The sequence below is a fragment of the Hyperolius riggenbachi genome, chromosome 2 (assembly GCF_040937935.1).
Source record: "Hyperolius riggenbachi isolate aHypRig1 chromosome 2, aHypRig1.pri, whole genome shotgun sequence".
Lineage (NCBI taxonomy): Eukaryota > Metazoa > Chordata > Amphibia > Anura > Hyperoliidae > Hyperolius > Hyperolius riggenbachi.
Window position 1 is genome coordinate 334,294,510 of NC_090647.1, and position 14,942 is coordinate 334,309,451.

General features: G+C 42.4%; 1 protein-coding gene across 1 annotated transcript in view; it reads left to right on the forward strand.

Moving 5' to 3' along the window:
* Positions 1–2,956: 2,956 nt before the first annotated feature.
* The window catches only part of HNF1B (HNF1 homeobox B), a 110,804-nt gene continuing 98,818 nt past the window's right edge, over positions 2,957–14,942 (forward strand). The window contains exon 1 of the mRNA XM_068269375.1: positions 2,957–3,428. Within this exon, the coding sequence (XP_068125476.1) occupies positions 3,085–3,428 (344 nt within the window). The 5' untranslated portion in view covers positions 2,957–3,084. The remainder of the gene's footprint in view (positions 3,429–14,942) is intronic.

Consider the following 14,942-nt stretch of genomic DNA (forward strand, 5'->3'; position numbering starts at 1 on the left):
AAGATGCAGGAAAGAAAAAAAGCCACAGATGCTCAAAGTAAAAATAGACAGTTCTCCTCCTGCCTAGAATTCAGGGTTCCGATGTCCAGTATCTCCAGCGTCCTGTGCACTGGTCTGGAGGACTCAGGCCAAGACTTAAGGTGCCCATACACTCGTCAGATTGGCAGCAGACAGATAAGAAATGCATCTGATGATCTATCTGATGCGTTTTTAGAACATTTTTTACCAGGATAGAATTCCAACAGATTTCAGTTTGAAATCTGTTGAAATTCGATCTGATGGCATTTTTTTGCCATCAGATTTCCATTAAGGCCAATGCAAACTGATAAGCAATCTCATCAGATCGACCTAAATTTTCCACCCTGCTAGTTCGATGGAAATCCATCGAAATCGATCGAAATCGGCCGTCGATCGGTCGATCGGCCAACCGATTTGCGATCGATCGATCGATCGATCGACCGCGATCGATCGATCGGCCAGAAAATCGGCTGAGTGTATGGGCTGCTTTACTTTCAAATACAATAAAGCTTTTTGGATTGGATATTATCGCCCGCTGTAGTTGCGTTACCGTCCATCAATGCTGTCTCTCACTCAACCAGTCAGATGCCTCAGAACAGGTTAGATCTAATCACATTAGAAAAAAGAAGAAAACATATAGCTATATATTCACCTGAGGCATTATTTTTGCATTCGCAGCATCCGATGAAGCTAGTAGCTAGTATAATCTGTATGTAGGGATATGAGTGGGGACTGATGTATATCCGAAAAGTACATACCGTAAGTGGTGCAAATATCAGAGTAAAGTAAACACATGTAAACCAATAAATGAGCTGTAGATGGAGAGTTGGAGAGAATGATTAGATAGATCGCATTGTCAGTGTAGGATTGTCTCTGTCAGGACTAGGAATATAATGAGCTGTAGTCAGGGCTGCCCTGTCTGCACAGGTCCTCAATGGCCCGGTCCCCTCAATGGTGGACTCACTTGAGGACTCTGTCCTGCGCTGGTGTTCTCTTTATGCTGCACTGGAGGACTCTCTCTGTGTTGCACTGCTGACTCTGCTGCACAGATGGATGCATCTCTGTGATGCACTGGTGGAATCTGTGCTGCACTGGAGGACTCTCTGTACTGCACTGGAGGCTCCTCTGTACTGCACTGGTGGACTATGTGCTGCTCTGCTCTGGTGAATATCTGTGCTGCAGTGGTGTACTCTCTCTGTGCTGCACAGATCTATTCTCTGTGCTGCACTGGAGGACTCTTTGTGCTGCACTGGTGCATTCTAGGCTGCACTGGTGACTCTGTTATGCACTGGTGGACTCTCTCTGTGCTGCACTAGTGGATTCTCTGTGCTACACTGGTGGACTCTCTATGAAAAACGCACTTAGAATAGAATTGATGTCCTGGGGGGCTATTGTTTGGACAGCCCGCACCAACATGGTACACGTCAGGATAACAACATTACTGATAGCCTGATCAAACGCATGGAAATGGCCAAGAAAACAATTCACTATGGCACCGTGCGTGGCACCCGGCTTCCCTCCTGCGATCTTGTCCTATGCAGCTGTGATAAAAGCATTCGGAAATCCAATTAGAAGAAGGGATTTGTATTTTAGCAACGGCTAATAAACTGATCTGTGATATCTCCAGAAATGATTGCTCGATCACTCCACGGACAAGATTTGCTAAATTAGCAGAAGTGGATAAAAAGCCAGTGTTCACTACCAATACAGAAACATCGTTTTACCTGCTTGTAGAGAACACCGTTTATATCCCCCATCTTTACTTAACATTATTAGTAAATTACCCCCTTACATTGGAGGTATGTATCCTGAAGTATTACAATATTCCCAAGTGAATATTGATTCCAATGTGAGCTTTATGAGTAACTTTACTGCTTCTAGACCCCCGACCTTATAATCCAAACTAATATAGTTCTGATAGATAAATAGACATTGATTTGGAGTTTTTTTTTTAAGTTCGTATGACTTTTTAAAACGAATACAAAAAATGGAGAGGATGAGATTATTCTCTTTGCCCTTATTCAATTCAAATTTCTCTTTAACCTAGGTGATAATTTAAATTCTGGTTTATACTTTTCAGCGCTCTGCAATTGAAAAAGTTCGAAAATAGTAGATAGAAAGTGCTGCCAAAATGATTCCGAGGCCTGTATTCAATTCACTTTTTCTCTTGTTTTCTCGTTCAGGATATTTTCTCACCTGGTCAATAAGTCACTTTTTAAGCCACCAGCAAGCAAGAAAATAAGTACTCAGAATAATTTTGACAGTACCTTTTTACCCACTTTTTGGCATTTTTTTAAATTGCAGAGTGCTGAAAAGTGATTACAAACAAAAGAAAAAAATAACTACTTGGAGAAAACGTAGGAGAAAAGTGACTTCAATAAGGACCTGAGTATTTTCTTGCTTGCTGGGTGCCTAACAAAGCATTTTTATTGATAAAATGAAGTAAATAAATAAAGTGCATTAAATAAGGGCAATATTTCATTATTCTACCAAAAACATAAAGGTTCCGATGCTATAATAAATGTATAAATATGTAATGTACGGCTGCAGCAATGCTTGTCACACCTGGAGAAGTTTGTAAATAGCTCACATTTACTTATCCATTCTATAGACTGTTCAGGTGTGTAGTCTTTCGGGCAGCACAGTCATAACTGTATGAATGAGGACCCGGCACAGCACAAGGCAGCCGCGCTGTGAGAGGTTTTTCCTCCTCTTTGCACTTGGTGGCTTCTTGCTTAACAAGTCCAAAGTTCACGCAAAGTTTGACCGATAAACACAGCCAATAAACGAGCGTGTTGAGAGCAGCATAAACAGGGGAAATGATCCCAGCCTCCATTCTCCTCCTTCTATTGCTCTCTGGATGGCTGGCCTGCCTTCCCACTCATTTGCATGAGTTATATTGTCCAACAGAGGAGAGCATGGCTAGTTAGAAGAAACAGGCCCACAGTAGGAGGATTTCTGACTTTTCTGTAGGCAGTAGGCACCACCAAGAACAGGTGCTCAGTGCCAAGGAGACTCATTTTTTCCCCTTCACCTCTTTTCCCTCCCTCCCCTTATCCTTGTAAAATGGTGTCCAAGTTATCCTCTCTGCAGCAGGAACTACTGAATGCTCTCCTGAATTCTGGAATAACCAAGGAGGTGCTGATCCAGGCTCTGGAAGATCTCATCCCCTCGCCCAGCTTTGGAGTGGGAGTGAAGCTGGAGGACATGCAGATGTCCCCGGGGCAGGACCCTGACACCAAGCCTGTCTTCCATAACTTGACCAATGGGCACCACAAGGGCAAGCTGTCTGGGGACGAGGGCTCCGAGGACGGAGAGGACTTTGACACACCGCCAATCCTGAAGGAGCTGCAGTCTCTGAACACGGAGGAGGCGGCGGAGCAGAGGGCCGAGGTGGACAGAATGCTGAGGTGAGTGCCAACAGCCATTCACTTTCTAATGGGGGAGTCTGCTGTATGATCTCCAGCGTGCTGGACAAGCATTCTTGTCTATGCAGGGAATTTAAAAAAAATGTAAAACAAATGTTATGGATATAACATTTTTAAAACTGTATTGAGCCACGTCTCAGTCTATGTAATCGGATATTTTCTTATTATTCACTTTAGGATATTATTTGTTGTACCATAATGGGACTTTTTTTTAGGCTTTAAGCATCTAAATATAGTATTTTGACTTTATTTATATTAATTTAATTTATTAAGCAAAGGAGGCCTTTTTTGCAAATAATGCAACACAGTTTACACAACGTGGCAGCCACCACACAGTGCTCCTAATGTCAGTGCTCGGCCTATTGTAGAAGAACAAAAGTAACCTTACTAATACTTTGCTTTACATTGTATGACTTTATACTATCCGCAAATTCGATTTTTTTTAACTTGTGAATTACTTTGTAGCCATTTTAATTGATTAAACCACTTAGTTTTGCCAGACAGTTTGCACTTGTGAATAATAACTGCAAGGACAAGTGCTCTGATTGTGTAAAACTGCAAATTTTCAGCTTTACAAAGGGATCTAATTATATGTTGGAGGCCCTAAATTCATTCGTCTACACATGTCACTTCCGTATAGACTGTGTTATTGCTGCTGCAAACATTACTACTAGAAGTACTAATACTAGTAATAGTCGTTATAATAAACATAATAATAATTATAAAAATAATAAGTAAATTACATCTGCACAGCAAAACTATATATATATATATATATATATATATATATATATATATATGTATATATATATATATATATATATATATATATATATATATATATATATATATATATAGTTTTGATGCATGAATATATATATATTCTCATTTTTTTCACGGATAGCTACAAATTATAGACGCTATCGAGAGATGGGTTATATTTCTGCGCCCATATATTATGTTTTTCGTTACTAATGTATGTAAGTCTGGCCACAGCATCACAGTTTTAGCAAGAAGCAGAATATTGCAGTCATCAGACAGTAAGGAGATTCGTTACTGTACTGGATGCAGAGTTAATACCGACCTGTGTAGTCCCCGTTCTTTTGGATCTTTTCTTTGGCCATAAATGAATAATATTTATGGTCCTGGTGTCATCGCGATTCAGAGGTCCAGCAAATAGTGCATGAAGTGGGAATGAAAATGCGCATCTGTGTGAAGACAGATTAATGCTAAACTAGTACCTTCGATGATTATTATTATTAATAATAACTCATTAGACAATTGCCCTCCCACCACGTCTATGCGACCTTTCATTACTGTTGGTGTCAGTTGTAATTCGCCTGACAATCACTGTATGTAATGTAATATGGGATAATTTCTATTATTTACACACAATTGTTGGTGACATTTATAGCGCCATCCTCCATGAGCTGCACGGAGGGGTGATGGGTTACACAAACACATGCATAATACACACACACAGCATAAATATAAACGTACAACATTTTGATCAACGAGTAAATAACAAAATACACATGCTGCTAGTAAATGACAACAAACAATAGGGGAGCTGTGACCCAGCCTGTGGCCTTATGAGCTTACAGTCTATCTAGATAAGTTTGATAAAGTCTTTATTATGGTGGATGGTAGTTAACACCATGTATTGTTTCCGAGACAGGCTCAAGGAATAATAATAATCAGGTTAAAATCAGCCGCCTCCCCCAGTAGTGGGCATGTTTTGCTGGTTCCTCTTCCAACCAAATATTTGCTTAATACATATGCTTTGAGCAGGAAATTCTCCAGCCCTCTCATATAAGTGTGCAAACAGCAGACAAAGTAAGGAGACGCAGGGCAGCCTCTTTCTGTGTGACGTGCACTTCATTCAGTCTGTGGCTTATTGGAAGGCAGGTAAAACGTCTCAGAAGTAACTGCGGAATTATGCATATTTTCCAGTGGTTCTCATTTTTTCAACTGTCCCACTATGAGAACAGAGTACTTAGGAAGTCAGGTCTGGAATCCACTACAAATCGTGTGCTTTGTAAGCGATATCTTGAGGGTTTTCTGGCGATTTTGGTATCGATTTTAAAAAGTGTACGCTTTTTGCCAGCGATTGTGTAGCGATTTACGATTAGCGTTTTTAATTCTGATTGGTCAATTCAATTTATTATAATTTATTTTACAGTTTGCAGTAATTTAAAATCGCACACAAATCGCTATGTGTAGCAATTCATGAGCGATTACGCCAGCGTTTATATACTTTACATTGCAGAAACGCTAACGCCACCAAAATGTTGCATGTCCTGCGATAGCGATTTTGCTAATCGCAATTGCTCCAGTGGAATTTGGCCCATCCTGAGTGTTTAGGGAAATCCCTAGCGTTTTGAATTGCTCCCTAAATGCTCAAAAACTTGCTCTAGTGGGTTGCAGCTCTCAAACCTGTTGAAATCGCAGGCGATTTAAACTGAGAACTCATGTTAATCAATGGGCTAGTTCACACAATGCGTTTTTCGCACACAGAAAAAAAATGACATCCTGCAGGATAATTCTGCACATTTTGTCAGTTTTTTCTATCAATTACATTAGCTGCTCTGAGAAACTGTGCACTTTTTTTTTGCATACAAACACATATGGTGTGCAGAAAAGGCATGCAGAGAAACACACGCAGAAAACTGAAAGACAAGTGTGTCCCATTCACTGGCTACTTTGGGAGAGACCATGCTTGGCGGACGATTTTTTGCATTTTATGCATGTGTTCTTGCGCTTCATCCACCATAGACTGCAGACATCTGCATGTTGCGATTTTATGTGGTAGGGAACCAGTTTTTTAAACTTGCAAATTGCGGCTGAAAAAGCGTGGACTCCCGAACAAAGTCCTGTCGCCATTGAAAAGCATTACGTGCGATTTCACATTGTGCAAAATTACATGCACTTGTATACAGGTGCGGCCCCAGTCTAAAATAACCACCTCCGTTAAGTCACAGAAAAACACACCTATTGTGCAGTTTTAAATGCTTGTGTGGAATTGTGTGAGGTTCCAGCAGACACAAGCGAGATCCCGCCTTGAGACTTCTGTCTTATTAAATTGAATCAGGTTTCTGAATGAAGGCCACTCCTGAGTACTGCTTGGCGGAGCTGGATATGAAGCTAATTTTCTGAGTACATAAATCAGAGAGCTCCGGAGAGTCCATTTACTCAACTAATTTACTCCAGGGCAGCTCGGCTGCTGTTCTTTCAGTGCTGCTCGCGGGGTGCTGAGGGAAACTACCCCATCGCATTACATGGGGCGGCTAATGGCGTGGGACTAAGTTATGCACAGAGGCAAACAGGAGATGTACAGCAATACATCCAAGCCCACTACACAGCTCTGTGGTCACCTTGCTGCAGCTGAATTCATGGGAACTATAATCATGAATTATACAGCACACACCTCCTCCAATCACAGCAGGCTGCACTTTAGTTCAAAGCTGCTTACTTCCTTGGATCAGGTAAATGTCATGTTTTAAAAGTTGAACTGAAGTCCAAATAAGAAAGAGACCCCAAAATGCAGCAAACAGGCAGTGATTTATATAGCTGGGCAGGGACATTTATTTGCCTTGTATCAGTAAACATTTCTCCTGAGGTTTTTCATAGGACGTGCTTTTGCACATTATCATCCATGGAGCACCTTTCCAGTCCTCCTGAGGCGTCTGTTGTATTGAGTCACATGTTGTTTTGGCCATACTCAGAGGCGATATATAGCTTTTTGTGTGCTGCCAGTAATTGCACCGTGTGTCAAACGCGGACAGGCATGGGGTTACAAGTGCTGCCATAGAGCTCACCTGTGCAATCTGCTCATAGTGTTCAAAATCTGTTGGCCCTCATGCTACGTAGAGGTGGTAAAATTGGTCTGTGCTTGGGCAATTAAAATTGCATGTGTATATGCACCCATAGGCTTTGGTGGCTAACAGACAGGAGGCGGAATTGTCTGACAAGTGCGCAGTTGAGCCGTCCATGCGAAAGAGACCTGGTACACCCCATGCAATTTCCTGTCAGATCTTTTTCTGATCGATTTTCTGATCATTTCTATATAAAATCAATCAGAAAAGCCATTGGAAATCAGATCGGATATGTTGGAAATTATCGATTCAACCCGTCTATCGGACAGGAAATTGCATGGTTGTTCCAGGCAAGTCCACAAAATGAGTTAGCTCAAATTAAATTAAGTTTGATGTTACCCTTTTTTACCTTCTTTTTAGATATATATGTTATTAAGGTGCCGGGAATTTTGGTTGCAGGGCAAAGCCAAAAAACAGCTCACCCTGCTCCTGCAAAAGCGTTAATTACTATTCCCCCTCCAGGCTGATGTGCGCTCAGGGGTAAGATGTACGAATGATGCTGTTTTTATGGTAATTTGGGCTTCATCTTTTGACAGCACCGAAATTATTGTCTGAGCGCCGCTATAGCCGTAATTTACATTATGACCTATGGACGCGCATGGTGCGCCCTAATTTCCTGCGCTGTTTTTGCCTGTCTCGTCTTTTTAGTACTTTTTCAGTTGGAGCTGGATGTATTGTATTTTTCGACTCTGCTGCCAGAGAAGTCAGGAGAAAAGTGTAATGATTCAGGGACATGTAATCCCTCCGGGGCTAATTTATGAAGCCATGTGCAAAGAAAGCTGGAGTAGAAGCAGAAGCAGTAGTAGAGTATTTTCGAGGATCAACTATTCCGGTTATAAATGAAACAAGGCTTCTGACTGGTTGCTCTGGGCAAACTGCTCCACATTCAGGACTTTTCACACAACTACAATATGGTGGCCTCCCACTGTATCAACCTGTTCCTCATTTTTTTCATGTGTTTTTCCCTGGTTCGCTCAATGTTTGGAATCGCCTTGCATCTTCTGGAGTGCAGGCTTCTTGCAGCTGCAGCATGCTGAAAATCTGCAGAACAAACATTGTAATGTAAAAATGGGAGTTCCAGAGATGGTTGCCATCAGTGAGGCACTGGCTGTAATGTTTTTTGGCCTCTCAATATCTATGGTGCCAAGCAAACATAAGAGATTAAAATCTTATAAAAATTGTTGTCAGACAATATATCCGCATTGCTACAGCCACGCAATTCTTTTTTAGTGTTCACATCGGTGCCTCAACAGGGCAGTGCGATGGATATGTAGGGCATAATGCAGTGTATACAGGGTATAGTGCTTAATACGCGCGTTAACAGTGGCAGTGACTGTATGCTTCACTGTATGCAGCCCAATGTGCGCATAATGTGCAATGCAGCTTTTCCCCTCCATCGCGTTGCTGTTTTTGCAGGAAACGCAGCACAACTTCCCAGTGTGAAAGTAGCCTTACACTACCCTAGTGTACTCTGCCCGATGGTCCCATACACTACTATGGGGTTAAGAAATTATTATTGAATGGGAAAACTAGTGAGAAAACAAAGTTTTAAATAATCTTGCATATATGTTGCAGGTTTTTGCTGACTCAAGGAATTGCGGCTGTAAATCAACTTAAAATTGAGACATAGTAATATCAATATTATTTGAGGTTTACAGCCAGACTGTGGTGTATATCAGCTTGGCAAATGTACCCCATTGTCTGTCAGTACACCTGCATATACTTCGCATCCCCAGCTACCCTGCCACCCTTCAGTGAGTGATAGGAAAATCAAGGTGCCGCTCAGAACTTCAGTCTACAAATGATGCAATTCAAAGAAGCTCTGAGCCAGATTTTCTGATGCACTTCTAAGTAGGAAAATACTGAATAGCAAAAGTCATCTAGCAAACCTGGCCTATGTTTATCAGCAATTGTTTGCTATTGGGTGGTGAAAGTTTATAACTTTCATGGAATTTTCATATCACACAATAGTCATTATGGGTTGCTGAAAGTTCAGTGCATAAAAATGTTGTAAGACATTAAACTTTTTATGTCCAGTGTAGAATTGTTTTAGCCAATAGCCATCTACAACACCGGCTCCTGCAGCCATCAAACATGGACAACAAGCAGCCTCAAAATATAGCTTTAGCCTGGTACACATATCCAATTTTTATTGGCCAAACTGTCCTTTATGAACATAAAGGTCAATAAGGCTTAAGGAAGCAGGAACAGCCTCACCCAAATAGCATTGCTGGTGATTGCATACCCAGGAAGATGCCACCACATAATGCTGTTTGTTGAATGAGAGAAACACTGCTGATTCAAGATCCAAGATATCAATAAAGCCTGTTTCCTATCCAGTGACCTCCTCTGTTAGGCTCAGGTGGTGTAGTGGTTTGCACTCTTGCCTTGCAGCTCTGGGTCCCCAGTTCAAATACCAGCCAGGGCAATATCTGCACAGAATTTGTATGTTCTCTCGGTGTCTTTGTGGGTTTCCTCCGTGCACTCTGGTTTCCTGTCACATCCCAAAAACATACAGATAAGTTAATTGGCTTCCTCCTAAAACTGGCCCTAGACTACGATACATACACTACATGACACATACATAGACACATGACTATATGGTAGGGGTTCGATTGTGAGCCAATATACTCTGTACAGAGCTGTGGAAGATATTGGCGCTATATACATCTTGAATAATAATAATGCCGACCAGAAGCCCATCAAAGAATGAGCAACAAGCAGCTCGCCATGGTGATTGTTTGCAGATTGATTTGTCTCTGTCCTGTTTCTTCTCCTCCTTCTCCCATCATGATCTCAGATATTGTCTCTGAGTTTACTGCAGTGGATACAGTAATCATTTTCACTTTCCATTCATTGCCAGTAAGTTATACCAGTGCACATCCTGCATGCCCAATTCCAGAATGTGGCTCTGATGCAGGAATGTGTTGTTGAAAATGGACCATAGTGAGGCTTGTTAAGTAGATAAGCAGTTGCGTAGTAGTGATCATGTAAGCATGCAGCGTTAAGACATTTGCAAAGGACATTTTTTTCACAAGCTTTCATCCACCAGTGCATTACTTGACTATATAATAATTTACAACTTAATGTCGGATACCAGAATTAAGGTACTCTGGTAGATGTTGTCACCTGAAATAATCTTTGGAGAATGTTTCATGCAACAGTCTTGGAAAGATTGCGGTACAGACAGCTTTTCAACTTCCATCATTATCAACAACGAAACTTTTGTAAAGCACTTTTCTCTCATAGGACCCAAAGCACATAAGCATGTCACAGATCAGTACATGCCGATAGTTGTGGTTTGTAATAAGTTAAAGTGGAAAATGTTATGTGATCATAAATGCAAGATGAAACAGGTGGCTTTTCAGTTTTGAGTTAAATGCCTCTAGGGTTGGGGCTGTCTTGAATGGGTGTGGTAAGGTATTTTAAAGGATAGGAGCAGCATGACAGAAGGCTCTGATCCAAAGGTTTTGAGTTAAACTCTGGGGGTGGTCAAGTTGTTAGACCCTGTTGATCTGAGGTTGTGCATCGTGTGCCACAGTAGCAAAAAATCCTTCAGGTATCTGGGGCCTAGATCTTGTAGAGATTTGAATGACCAGGAATGATAGTTTCGGGTGAAGAAGGTCTAAGGTGTATGCATAGTTTTAAAGGTTTATTTTTAATACAAATTCTTCCTGAGAAAGGTTATCATCTTAACACATTTTTATTTCAGTTGTCCTAGAAATTCACTCTGTCACCACCTTGCTGCTAGTTTAATTTTACCAAAGAGAACAATTTGTATTGGACAAATGATAATTTGTAATGTTTAGTGCTCTGCACATAAAACCATATACTGCATTCTGCCATTATCAGAGGCTGCTTGTCTGAGAGAGCAGCAAGTCTATTGGATTGGTTAAGTCTCACACCCTCATATCCATTCACCACTGACATGAGATAATCAGGAAGTAGCTGGTATGGGGCTCAGCTAGTCTTTCCCTCTGAACCTAGAATTGACCCTGTCCACCTTCTTTTTTATATGCTCTTCAGAGGGGAGTAAAGGCCCAAGGACCAAGTTAGATGATGGCTTTATGTTGGGGAAGCAACTTTCACTCTCCAGGCAGCTCCACACGTTGTTCACAGATCTCTGGATTAGCCAAAGGAGACTTCTCTAAAACAGTTGCAAATTTGAAGTCAGTGTGAGTAATATCACAATCTCCTATTTATCATCTCTACTAACAATGAAAAATCGGGTGAGGTGAACTAGGGATTGCTTATATTTGCTTCATGCTAATGAGGCATACATTTGAGTAACAAATATGTGTTTTGCTGATGTGTAATATATGGTCCATTTACCCAGTAGCCTTTGTGTACTTTTACCATATGCTCACGGTATTATTTCTAAGGCATGAGGCTGGAACAAAGGCTAACAAAGTGACCATTCCAGCTTCTCCTGTTGGCTGAAACATGCAGCACATTATTTTTACGGCCATATATGTGTGTTATGAAAACATGATCGTGAACTACATTCTTTAAGGGAGCAGTCTGCGGGAAACTGACTTTTTGTCTTTGTTGAGCCAAGGCTCTCTTGAGGATTTACTTGTGTTTGTGCTGCCATACCTCCTGTAAAATATTTTACTAGAGTTGTAATATCTATGCTATGAAGGATATAACAAGATAAGTGGGGACAAACGGTAGCATATAACTGAAGATGAGGATTGCACCTCTAGATTATATGACAGAAATAAGAAGGGATCCCAGCAGACAGGTTCCAGATGAGGCTGATCGAAATCTATGCCTTTTTTGAAGCTCCCAGGGCATAGATTTCAATCTCACTGCTATCACCACTCCGTCACCACTGCACTCTGCTGTCTAATGACAGCTGAGCTCCATGTGGTGGTCCTGACCCTGTCATCACTATGAGCAAATCCCAGTGACCACAACTGAAATCTGAAAAAAAGGCTCTGGTCCGTAAAGTGTACAGCCCCACACTGGCACTAAAAATGGACCGTTAGCAGATAGTAATGGAACGTATCTGAACGGATGGTAACGGATCCAATGTTAATCTATGGATACATTCACATTGGTCAGTTTGAATGGATTCGTTCTGCATGATCCACTGGACAGACTGTTGGATCTGCAGTAATTTTTCTGGATGACAACTGTCTTGTATTGACCATGCACTAACAAAACGGAGCATCAACAATGGAAAACTGATGCCTTTAACCTTCTTGCCGGTCTAAAAAATCCGGCAAGGAGGCAGCGCCGCACTTTTTAAAAAAAATTTTTTTTAAATCATGTAGCGAGCCCAGGGCTCGCTACATGATAGCCGCTGAGCGGCGGCATCCCCCGAGCCCCTCCGATCGCCTTCGGCGATCAGAGTATGCAGGAAATCCCGTTGAGAACGGGGTTTCCTGCAGGGCTTCCCCGGTCGCCATGGCGACGGGGCGGGATGACGTCACCGACGTCATGGACGTCGGGACGTCACAGGGAATCCCGGGCCACCCCTCAGCGCTGCCTGGCCCTGATTGGCCAGGCTGCGCAAGGGGTCTGGAGGGGGGGGGGGGGGCGCGACGTTGCGGATAGCGGCGGATCGGCGGCAAATCGGCCCAGCGGGGCCTGAGAAATCCTCCTGCGCAGGTTAGTCATTCGTTTATTTTCGCTTCGGGTGTCCTTTAAAAACTTATTCATTCCAGGGATCAGTTTTTACACAGATCAGTCTTTCATTTATGCCTGTGTGAACTGGGCCTACCTGTGGTGAAAAAAGTGCCCCAAAAGGGTCCTTACTTAAGTAGATAGAAGCCTCTTACCTGGTCTCCCTCCTCCTCACCGTTCCAGTGCTGGGATCCCCTGATAGGTCACACTGTGCAGGTGCAGATGTCTCCTTGCCACGCTCATTCATGGACAGGTGCAGTTGTGAACTGAAGTTCCCAGCGCTGCTCGCCGCATTTCTGCATGTGAACGCACTGCACATGCAACTATAAGGTGGAGTTGTTTAGCATTTTAGTTACATTTTTGGTTCATCATTAGTGAAGACCAGATTTTAATGATTGCTAAGAAATGTTAAAAATTATCTAAAGTTTTTATATAACAGCATATTACTTAGTACTTTACAGAGTATATTGAACAATTCATGGAAACACAATGTAAGGTACCAGTTCCAGTAGACTATAGTGCTAGGTACACACAATGAGATTTTCTGGCAGATTTCCTGTCAGATTGATTATTTCCAACCTTTACGATCGATTTTCCATAGCAGTGAAGGGAAAATTGATCGGAAATCTGTTGGAAATAATCAATCCGACAGTAAGTCTTCCAGAAAATCTCAACGTGTGTACCTAGAATAGGCATTAGAGAAAACGACATCTCCTCATCCGCCAGTAAGATTGTTAATGAGATTGGGAACCCTACACCTCTGTTGTTCCTGATTACAGATTATGAGCTGCCAAGTTTTGAAAATTAGAAGTTTGAATATACTTTGAATCTGTGATACACTGGGCAGGCTTTATTATTTGATATTAGATTTGAGTAGTAGGCTAGTTCATAAACCTACAGTCCATATAGACGTTGTGGCCTTGATTTACTGAAATCAATAATGTGCTGCCTGGAGGGATAAGCAGTTTAGACTGTTGTCAGTAAAATCACTTGCCAGTTTATCTTTGCCCAACTATGTGCATGGGGCAAATGCAAACATGCCCACTAGTACATTCTGAAAGTTTTGAATCAGGATGACAGATTAGTCTGCTCTGTGTACAGATGAGCTGCTGGTATGTCTCTCTGTCATTCCTGAAGCATTTGAAATTTGCGAACAGGGAACTCGAAGATGGTACTGAAGATACCGTACTTTCATGCTGATACATAACATACAATGATTGGCTGGAAAAGCTCATTGAGATTAGGGTAAAGGTGTTAAGCCGCATCTACACGCGTAGATGCGGCCGCGATGCTCCTTATCAATCGAGCCGCTGATGCGGCTCGATTGATAAGATCCGACAGGACGGATCTTGCTTCCGCTGATTCCCTGCTTGCTCCCCGCTAGGGGACAATGGCAGGGAATCGAGCGGAAGATAAGCGGCGCGGCGACGAGCGGGAATCGAGCGGGTATTGATGCCGGCGCACGCGCGGCGACGCGGCGGGCACGCGGAAGAGGCGATCCGGCGGCTAATCGAGCCGCCGGATCGCTGCAATGTCCCATCGTGTAGATGGGGCTTTAGAGGGAAAGGGTTTTGAGGTCACCTAGGGGCAGGTTAGGCTTCTGCTAGGTGCATTGGCTAGGGTTGGGGAAGTGTTTCAGTGAGGATAGGGTTGACCCTAAATTGGCACAAAGATCAAGAGCAGCATGACCAGCCACAGAGGAGGCTGATGTTGCTCATTTCAAGAGAAAACTATAGCAGATGAGAGGTTGGTGATGTTTTCCAACATGCACAGGTAATTCTTCTTCCACAAGAGCAGCATTCTCCACAGATCCCATAGATGTTAGATTGCCCAGGCCGGCTGCAATCTCTGCTTGGACTCTGTTTAGGTTATTTGGAGAAGTTAACCTTGTTGTTCCTCCAATGACTGCTTTAGCTGACAGTTTACCCTGCTCTGTGTACAGTCGAGCTGCTTGTATGTCTCTCTACCAAGCATCCTATCCGGTCATATG